Source organism: Myotis lucifugus, unplaced genomic scaffold, assembly GCF_000147115.1.
Source record: "Myotis lucifugus unplaced genomic scaffold, Myoluc2.0 scaffold_279, whole genome shotgun sequence".
NCBI lineage: Eukaryota > Metazoa > Chordata > Mammalia > Chiroptera > Vespertilionidae > Myotis > Myotis lucifugus.
The window spans coordinates 619,702-629,837 of record NW_005871327.1 but is presented as its reverse complement, the minus strand read 5'-3'; the positions used below and the strand labels follow the sequence as shown (position 1 = coordinate 629,837).

Below are 10,136 nucleotides of genomic sequence, written 5' to 3'. Positions count from 1 at the left end.
GGGGGGATCAATGATATAGCGGAATCTACGTTCCAAAAGAGGAAACTGACAGCAGTATTTTGGAACAAGAGAGAAGCACTTACTCTTTTTTAAACGAGATTTAATACAGGCCTGAGCTTCCACCTTAAAGCCCTTCACTGTGTCCAACACAGTCACCATTTTAGGTAAAATTCAGTATTTAGTTTTCAATCTGTACTACATCACTCACTCTCGAGGGTCTGTCCATTGCTTCATGATGATTTTCTAAATATATAACACTGGCATCATGCCACTGTCAACACTCCCTCCCCCAGAGTCTTCGGGAAGAGAAAAGGTCACCCGGGAGAAGCCCGCTGCTCACAAAAGCTGTTGACAGTCCACATAAAGCTGGAGAGCAGCAGGACTGTCGGCCACCGAAGTTTTCTTCTGCCCTGTCCCGTCTGAGGTTTCCCGGGAGAGTTCCTCATAGAAGCCAGAAACCGGGAACAAAGAACTCAGGAAATTACTCCTGAGCCTTGGCCAATTAATAAAGGCAACAACTTGAAAAGGAGGGAGCTGTTTTGAAATGAGGGGGGTGGGGGGGGGAGTTAAATCTCAATTCCTACAACACCCGATTCCTACAGTGTTACTTCAAGGTGAAGTGTGCAGTCCTGAGATTTCACGGAGGCTGGAGGTACCGCATCACACACAACTCAGTACCATCAGCAGGTGGAAGAAGCGTGGGAGGAAACCATGGGAGACGCTGATTAAAGTGACAGCAAATATAGGTTTGGCGTTGGAAGGCGATGGGAAAACTGAGGGCCATGCAATACACGCCAAAAAGTAAAGACATGATATTTTGTTACCCAGAAAGGAAAACAACAAAAGCAGAAACACCCGAGAGAGGAAATACACAGTCTGTGAGGCTCTAGCGCCGGGGCATGCGTGCCCAGCTCAGCTCTCCCGAGGGGCCCGCGGGTCCGCGTGCAGACTGCGTGGGCAGAGAAGCAAGCTGGTCCCGGCCCGCAGGAGTCCCGGGTTTCGCGGTGGAGACAGTTACACAACAGGGCCGGGTGGGAGTGTCACATCTACAACCTCAGCCGGGCAGGAAGGCGGCCAGGAGCCCCCAGGTGCGGCCACCGCCCTGCCCGCGCGGAGCAGGGAGAGCCCCGCCCGGCAGGTGCCCGGCCCACCCGGACCCCAATGCCCCCAGGCCGGGTCTCCAGGGCCGGGCCGACCACCCCGAGAGGCGGCCTCCTCCCGCAGACGATTCTGGGTTCAGCTCCAGCGCCCGCCCCTCTGGAACGGGGGCGGGGCGGGGGAGGGGGGGCGCAAGGACCTCTAGTAAACAGAACGCGGCCGGGCCAAAAGCCCAGCGCCCCGGGCCAGGCCTTTGGGCCGCGCGGAGTGGGGCGCGCGGAGTGGGGCGCAGGGTCTGCACGGAGTCCGGCCCGGATGGGATAGTGGGGAGGGCGGGCAGAGCTGCTTTCCAAGACATCCTGGAAGTCCTGCTCCTTCCCACCCCCAGCAGCCCGCGCCGCCCTCCTCGGCCCCCCACCCCAGGCGCCCGCGAGCCTGCGCCACGGCCGGGCGGGGGGCGCACTCACCTCGGCCAGGCCGCCCCGGTCCTCGGCGTCCTGCCCACTGAGCACCTTCTTCAGCTTGTCCATCCCGGGCCGCTCCGGGCCGCAGCCCCTCGGCCGCCGCCTGTTGCGCTGCTCGGTCCTCGGCTCTTCCGGGTGCGCGCCCCGCCCAGGTGCCCGCCCACCTGGCCGCCACCGGCGCAGGCGCCCGACCAGCCCACCGCCCGCCGCCCGCCGCCCGCCGGCGCCCCGCCCTTCTGTTACCGAGCGTGTTTTGGTCCAGGGCGTCCGGGAGGGGCTGGAAAGAGTGGGAATCGAGGGCCACCGAGCCTGCTACAGGTCAATCCACGTCCCCGCCTTCCCGCCGCCCTCCCCGCCTCGCGGGTTCAGCGAGCAGACGCCGAGTGCCCCCGGGGCGGGGCTGCGGGAACCCACAGGCGAGCCCGGCCCCTGCGCACGTTCCCAAGCCGGTGGGTTCGGACTGATGACCATGCTGTGCCCAGTCCACGTTCTGATTGCACCTACAATCTGTTCAAAATCCGCGGGACCACCTGGAGTAAGCTCAGTCTGTAACGAGCTTTGTGGAAACGTTGAAAGACGCTAATTCCCAGTGGAAATGCACCGAGTGCGATTTGGGCGAAATCGGGTAGGACTTGGATTTGAGGAATGTTAGTTTGTTGGTTCCTTTGACCGATTTCAAACTGGATCCCCGCGCTAATGAATACATGTCGGAGATTCCCTAAGCGCAGGACAGGGGCTCACAGGCTGCTCGCTGGGTAATGTCTGCAAAGCTAACTTCAAGATCAAATCGCTTTAAAAAGCAAATCCACAGACAGGTTCCCTGGAGCGTCCACTAGCGTCTCCCGCCGCCCCCGGACACACGGAGACTGCCGGGGCAGAAATGATGTTACCAATGTCAACACCAGGTGGCTGCCACCGATCAATGCCAACAGGAGTCCTCAGGCTGAGGTGCCCTGAAGAGAACCGGTTCCCAGGTAAAGTTTGCTAACCCAGGAGACACTGACCCGGACAGAAATTCTAAGTGCACGCCTCTAAGACTAAAGGGAGGCTGGCTTTTATAAAGTTCCCGCCCTCGTTACTAATTGGTCCATTGCTATGCAAATGAGGAACCCAGATTTACAATCTGATTGGTGAGAGTAACTGTCCCGGTCAGTTATAGAGCTGCTCTGATTGGTCAGGAAGTATGTAAATGAGGGCAGAGCTGCACAGTTCCGATTGGACAGGGCAGGTCTCAGCCCATTGGTTGAAAGGCGATTCCAGGAACTCCTTTATAAAGGTGGGTTCAGACGGCAGGAGCATAGAGCAGGAGGCTGGCAGCCTTGTCTGGCTTTTTCCTGAGAAGCAGGCTGTGTGAGAGGCCTCTGTTGGCAATGGCTGCTAGACTCTGGTTATGAATTTGTGCCCAGTTAGCCACCAGGAGTGGTTCTTGGTGGATGTATTTCTTCTTGAGGTGCACACCAAGAACTTGGGCCTGTTGGAAATTCCTTAAAAACAACCAGGCAAAGGGGGTTACACAGGACCCCATTCAAGTCAGTCAAAAGGTTGTATTTACATCCTTATGTGACTTCATCTTTATGGACATTCAAACATGCCTTGCTTCTATAATTTTAGTTTACACCTCAGAACTTGAGTAACAAATGCTTTTGCCTGGATGCCCTTTTTACCCACCTTGTTCCTCTCAGGTAAATTCCTACACATCTTTCCAATGTGAGGACACAGTGGCAAGTCCACCCACCGTGGAGTTAGGAAGACCCGGGTTTTATAACTCTAGCACCAACTCTTACTGCTAGTTGTGTGGCACTGAGCAAGTTACGTAAACTTTCTGATCCTTGTTTTTCCCATCTGTAAAAGGGACACAAATTACCACCTCTGTAAGTTATTGAGGGAAGGAAACATAGCAGTGTATGGAGAGCCTGGGACATGGCAGGCATTCAGTTAGCATCTAGTGCAGAGGTCCTCAAACTACGGCCCGCGGGCCACATGCAAATACAAATATTGTATTTGTTCCCGTTTTGTTTGTTTTTTTACTTCAAAATAAGATATGTGCAGTGTGCATAGGAATTTGTTCATAGCTTTTTTTTTAAACTATAGTCCGGCCCTCCAACGGTCTGAGGGACAGTGAACTGGCCCCCTGTTTAAAAAGTTTGAGGACCCCTGATCTAGTGGAAGCCAGTGTCACTCTGCTACCTTCTCTGAAGGCTTCTCTAAGCCAGCCCACACCGACATGGCAGGGTGCAGCAGAATCTCACAGAACAATATACCATTTCCCATTTGTTCCAAGTGTCTATTTTCTCATTTCTCTACATGCTTTGACGATTGCAGAGGTACTCACAGATTGATGCAGTATTTGCAATTCACACAGAGGGTGAGGAATATTCTGCAATATTGAACAATTCATATTACTCTTAATGTGTAAATATGTAGGTCTAGGCATAAAATACATGAAACATGATACTGATTCTAAGATATTGAACACTAGAATCACAAAGAGCTTTTTAATAAAAATATTTAATAAGATTTCATTACATTTTCAGAGTCAAGTAGAAAATTTCAACTTAAAAAATAAATAACCCTGGCCAGGTTACGGGTTCAATCCCGTTGGGCACGAATGGAAGGCAACTGATCTATGTTTCTCTCTCACATTGATGAATCTCTCTCCCTCTCTCCCTTCTTCTCTCTAATACCAATACATAAATAAAGCATGTAATCAAACCCCCCCAAAAAATGCAACTTTATTCAAATACCTGAAATTTAATTTTTAAAAATTTGTGAATTAATTATAAATTAGATTTCTTCCCTTTAACTTTTGCAGATTATTTTGAATACTTTTAAATAACTGTTGAAAACATAAAAAATAATGTCATTTATTTTTAAATTGAACTTATATTTTTATATTTTAATTTTGTGATCATTGAATTTAGGTGTTTGAATATCATCTTTTTAAAATTGATTTTAGAGAGAGGGTGAGAGAGAAATATCGATGTGAGAAACATCGATCGGGTGCCCCCCACATGTGCCCTGACCAGGGATCAAACACGCACCTTGGGTATGTGCCCTGACAGGGAATCAAACCCGCCACCCTTGGGTGTATGGGATGACACTCCAACCGAGTCAGACTGGCCAGGGCTGAATATCATCTTTGACATTTAGCCAATTTGCAGTCTCATAAAAGCCATAACTACAGGTATTTGTCAATATAGGAGGGTCATACATAATTTAACAATTATTTAGCTTGATGTGTAGCTATTAACTATTTAGACATATGGCTAATGGACTTCCATTTGCACTGTTTCCCAGGCCCCACAAATCATAGGGCAACCCTGCCTATAAGTGGTGAGTCAAAGGCCTAAGGGAAATGCTAGATGGCTTCAACCTTGTAAGAACACAAGAATGTTCTATTCTACAACAGGAGAGAAACAAGCTGCTACCAGAGCGTCAGCTCAGGAGCTTCACGTCCAATAGCGATGACGTTACCTAAAGCAGCAGATGGCAGGCACTGCAGCCCCGTGTCTACAGCAAGGCCCTCAATGCAGACTCAGCCTGAACCCACGGGAGAGGTGTCTGTGTCCAGGGGGATTGGGTCGCCTGGGTCTTCCCCAGGGAAACCTGGGTACAGTCTCCTTTCCCTTGAAGGTTTTCTAGACCCTCTCCAAGCAGCCTCCCTGCCTCCGCTGACTCAGCCTCACAGGCATCCATTTCTTCCGCATTAATTGAGCACCTATTACACACCGTGCACAATGCCTGGTGCCTGACACGAATGCAGAATTAACCATTATCCCTGCCTTCAAGGGACTTGAGAGACCAAGCTCCTGTCCTGCTGGAAAGAGGGAATACTACGAGTTGATTGCAGGTCCCTGAAGAAAGAGGGAGTGAGGCAGAGTATTAGAATTTGCACGGAGCCCAATTTCACTAGTTCTATCACTATCCAAGTAGCTATGTAAAGTCTGAGGAACATCATACGGGAATATCTTAGAACTAACTTTCTCCCCTGACCCCTTTGTTCTCAGGGCTGCTGATTCATTCTTCTAATCACTCTCTTATTCACTCTAAACACATTTATGGAGTACTACGTGCCAGTGAAGAAAGACGCCGTTCCTGCTCTCCAAGTGGCCCACTTCCGCCATGACAGACTGGTGGCCCTTGTTACTTAGTGCTAGGCTGGTGGTGGCGCAGGGTTTCTCAGTTGACTCTGATGCCTCAGTCTAAGGCAGTCTGTGTGCCTGGGCCTTGGAGCGGTGCCTCTCTCAACACTCCTGCCCCGTCCCCTGTGGCAGCCAAACTGCCTGAAATCTATTATTCTTGTGTGTGAATTCCATGCCCATCCCTCAGGGTAGCACATCTATTTGTTATCCCGGTAGGACCTGGGCCCAGGGTTTTCTGCCCCTGCTCCAGGGTCAGGGGTGTTTGCTTGGCCTCCTCTAGCAGTAGCTGTCAGAGCATTTCCGACTTCTGCCCCAGAGCCTGAAGGGTTTGCCTTTATTTTCCCCCCCAGAAATCAAGGGTTTTTCCCTGGGTCTGAGGGTAATGTGATGTGTTGCTCCTCCCCGCCAGCAGCCTAAGACTTGAATCCCTCAAGGAAAGGGTCTGGGGGAAGCGGGCAGGGTTGGGTTTCATACCTATGCCTCCTGCCTCCTGCCTGCCTGAGCCACTAACAGGAGTTCCCCACTTCCCGCCCCAGCATCTGATGAGCGCCTTGAGAAGAACTGTGTGTTTCAAGTCCCTTATTTGAGACTCTCAGCTCTTCCCAACTGATGGCTAGCCCATACGCAGCCTTTAAAAAACCTGTTAACATTTTAGCTTTTTTTTTCCTTACCTGCTTGTATAGTGGCCACCTGTCTCACGTTTTTCTTGAGACAAAGCAATCTGTACGTCCCATCTCATCAGAGGGCTCGTCACTCTTTGGGATTCAGTTTACTCTGCCGTGCAAACCCAGCTCTCTCTGATACACCCAAAGAACACTGGCATTCTGTAGCTTCCAGACTTTTCTCCTTGTTAAATTCGAAGTGACATTCTCTTGAGGCTTTCTACATTCTCTTAGAACCTCTACTAACAGTCATTTATTCTCTTAAATCAGTGTTATTTCCATCATTGCACTTATTAAAATCTGTAATTATTTTTACTTTGTCTCTTCCATTAGATTTTAACCCAGGGGTGGGCAAACTTTTTGACTCGAGGGCCACAATGGGTTCTTAAACTGGACCGGAGGGCCAGAACAAAAGCATGGATGGAGTGTTTGTGTGAACTAATATAAATTCAAAGTAAACATCATTACATAAAAGGGTACGGTCTTTTTTTTTTTTTTTTTTTAGTTTTATTCATTTCAAATGGGCCGGATCCGGCCCGTGGGCCGTAGTTTGCCCACGGCTGCTTTAACCCCATGAAGACATAAACTCTATCTCTTACTGCAATCCCTTCTAGCACCATATGGGACACTCAAAACTACATGGAAAAAAAAACTACATGGAAGGAGGACCTATGTAATACTTTCAACAATAAAAATTAAAAAAAAAAAACTACATAGAAATATGCATACAACAGGTATTCACATTTTCAAGAAGAGAAAACATTAACCCAACACACAGTAAACACTGGCTAGTTGCAACATCCAGAGAGTACTGGGGTACAGAGGGAGAGAGAGAGAACCCAAAAGCTAAATTGGGATTATATCAGATTTTCCTTTATAATCTGTCTGGAGATTCTGGCCATGATGTTGACCAAATTCAAAACAAAAAGCACAAACAAGAAAGGTATACCAAACCATTCTTTAATTAAGCTTTAAGAAAAACTTAAGTAAATGAAATAGCAAAACAGATCAATAATTCCTTACTGTTTATTCTCCTCTTACAAAAAGACACTTGGGACAAATGAATACAGAATGGCATATGTCTTATTCAGCAATGGGCAAATACAGGTTTTCTTGGTATTCTCCGCAGGAATAAACTCATGAATTTTCAGAAGTACATTTTCCTATGTACCACTCACCTTCTATAAAACAAGGTCAGTTCTTTTAATTCCCTGCAATGTTTAACAATGAAGCAAAATAAGCAATCTAAGACTGACTCAAGGAGCAAGACATCTGAATCAAGTTTTAAAAGATATATATGATACTGCCCAGAAATTTCAACTAGAGAATATTCTTACAGGTTTTTCATTTCTTACAATTTGTATGAAAAAAAGAGGCTATTCTGTTCAAATCTGCATGGCAAATAAAATAACACAGAAAGCTGAGTACAGTATGTTTACTTTCCTGGCCTAAGAGAAAACATTAAATTCAGGCATATTTAATACACAGTGAACATGCCATGTGTTTTTGTAAAGTTAACAAAATCTTGATTTCCTATATGTCACAGGTGATGCAACAGATGGCAAATACCAAAACCATTTGAGACCAAAATTAGGTAATACAATTAGCAAAACAACAATACACACAAGAGTGCACCAGAGTTCGACCAAGGAATGAATATCCAATTGTATTGTTCACTAAAACTTATCATCAGGCTAATAATACCTGAAGAGCTTTGCTAACACTTTTATTTAAATATTCTTATTTAATGATTTATCCATCAAGTAGAAATATGTACAACAGTTATTTCAAACCAGGAAAAAGGGGGATGATATTTTTTCCCCTGACCTGTAAAAAAGTCATTTTAAAAATCCATTTTAAGTAATTCCTTACTTGGTGCTTTATAACCACTTTCCACTTTAGGAAGATCATTTAGAAAGGCAGGAATGAATATACAATGTTTAAAAGGTCATCATCAAAATAACCAAATGGACTTTAAATGTACTTTTGAGTACTTTCTGGACTACCCAGCTCTTGTACTAATTACACTTTACTGGATTCCCTGTAATGTTAACAACATGAATCTTAAAATCGGAAAACTGGCTTTGATATTTAAAAATCAGCCTCCTCCATAGCTACCTCTCAAATATTTTAAGCAGAAAATTAATCTGGTTGTTAGGGGTTGATGTGATATGTGCGAACCACAATCCATATGGATTCTTTAAACTTTTAGGACTAATACCAACTTCAATATTCAATGGATTTACCCACTCTGAGGCTGCGTGGAAGATGGAAGTGAAAATGTCAGTACTAGCAGAAGCACATAGGAAATAGCACCCGAAGATGGAAAAAGACAGCTCTGCGTTCTGCTATTAACGCCAAACCAGGCTCGTGTGTTTCCGGGCTCCATAGCTTACGTTCTCCAAAAGACTAGGTTATTTGGTTCTATGTCTGAAATTGTCTTTAAACTTCAAGAGTCAATTTAAATTTAGAGAGGAAATGTACATTTCTTTAATATTGGGGTGAAGATCATTAAAGTATGAGGTCCATTTCCTAGGAGGCAAGTCATGACTGTGCAGCAGAGGGAAAAACACCAACCAAGCCCAGGGTGCAAGGCGGACAACATGCACACAGCAGACTGCCTCCCAGGGGAAGACAGTGTTTCCTAATGGATACAGAGTATGCCCACTGCTCATGAGACACAGACACCTCACTACTGATGACATCCCCTGTGACAAGTTAGAAATGCAAGTGAACTCCAGGAAACAAATCTGGACTATGAACTTGAAGACCGTACAAACAGTAGTTGGGTGGAATCTGCCTGCAGCAATCTTTTTCTTTCCTTTAAAGTCTACAGGAAATCTGCACATAGACAAGGCAATTACTTCTCATAATAAAAAACTTCATCCACATCGTCAAAGTCTCCATCAGATTCCACGCTGAGTAGCTGGTGTGTCACATTCTATTCCACAGGCGCATTTGCTTGTGAGTCTGTGGGGTTCTGATCAATTTTTTCTGGAAATAATAGCTTCTCACGGACTGTCTCCTTGATCGGTAAATACTGTGACATTTCATTAGGTTCCGTGAAGAGGGAAGGCGGGACATGCTGGGAAACACGTAAATTATATCAGCAACGATTCGGTTATTGTACTGACACTTTTTAGAAATGCTGGCCATAAAGCATGCCGGTTTTAAGGTGAAGTATATAACTGTAGGTAAGAGCACCACCCAGTACCTGGTAATAACAGGTACCTTTGCTCCTGACTCTTCGGCTCTGTTACTTAATGATCACAAAGATCACAGGGATATGGTATTTACAACGCTGCCATAAATGTCCCAAGAATTCAATACCTCTTTTCTTTCTACTGAACCTTTTGTATTTCTCTTTGAATTTAGTACCACGTAGTCCAGTCCCCTTTCTCTGTGGCTACTGTACCGGGAAAGCACTAGCCTTCACTTGGAGTGCAGCATGCGCACTAACTTCTCTAACCGTGTACACTCTGGGCCCAGACAGAGGTACGCACAAAGGGTGAAAAAACAATGTCAAGTCTGCAGGATGGTATCACGTTTTAAGCAACTTATTGTAGAATTGTAAATCCCAAGGAAGCCCTTTACAAGTCCCAGGGGAGCAAAAATAGAGAGAAATTATGCCAAAAAGAACAAGTCATGGTGTGAAATTATCACACTTGAGGGGAAAAGGGCCTGGGTAGGAAGACATCACAGGGTGGCAAGTGGAAAGAACATCAGGTGGTGCCAACCAGCGAGGGGTGTGACTCCAGGTAATTCCCACC

At 46.5% G+C, this 10,136-nt stretch overlaps 2 protein-coding genes across 5 annotated transcripts in view; both read right to left on the bottom strand.

Moving 5' to 3' along the window:
- Nucleotides 1-1,713, bottom strand: part of SFT2D2 (SFT2 domain containing 2) — a 15,475-nt gene extending 13,762 nt beyond the window's left edge. The window contains exon 1 of one of the 2 annotated variants that reach the window (XM_023763244.1): nucleotides 1,566-1,713. In XM_023763244.1, coding sequence (XP_023619012.1) covers nucleotides 1,566-1,628 — 63 coding nt within the window. In that variant the 5' untranslated portion in view covers nucleotides 1,629-1,713. The remainder of the gene's footprint in view (nucleotides 1-1,565) is intronic. The other variant, XM_006099602.3, reaches the window with a different exon arrangement.
- A 5,597-nt stretch (nucleotides 1,714-7,310) lies between these two features.
- TIPRL (TOR signaling pathway regulator) overlaps nucleotides 7,311-10,136 on the bottom strand; it is a 17,761-nt gene continuing 14,935 nt past the window's right edge. For 2 of the 3 annotated variants that reach the window (XM_006099600.2, XM_023763248.1), the window contains one exon: nucleotides 7,311-9,451. In XM_006099600.2, the coding sequence (XP_006099662.1) occupies nucleotides 9,308-9,451 (144 nt within the window). In that variant the 3' untranslated portion in view covers nucleotides 7,311-9,307. The remainder of the gene's footprint in view (nucleotides 9,452-10,136) is intronic. The other variant, XR_002831855.1, reaches the window with a different exon arrangement.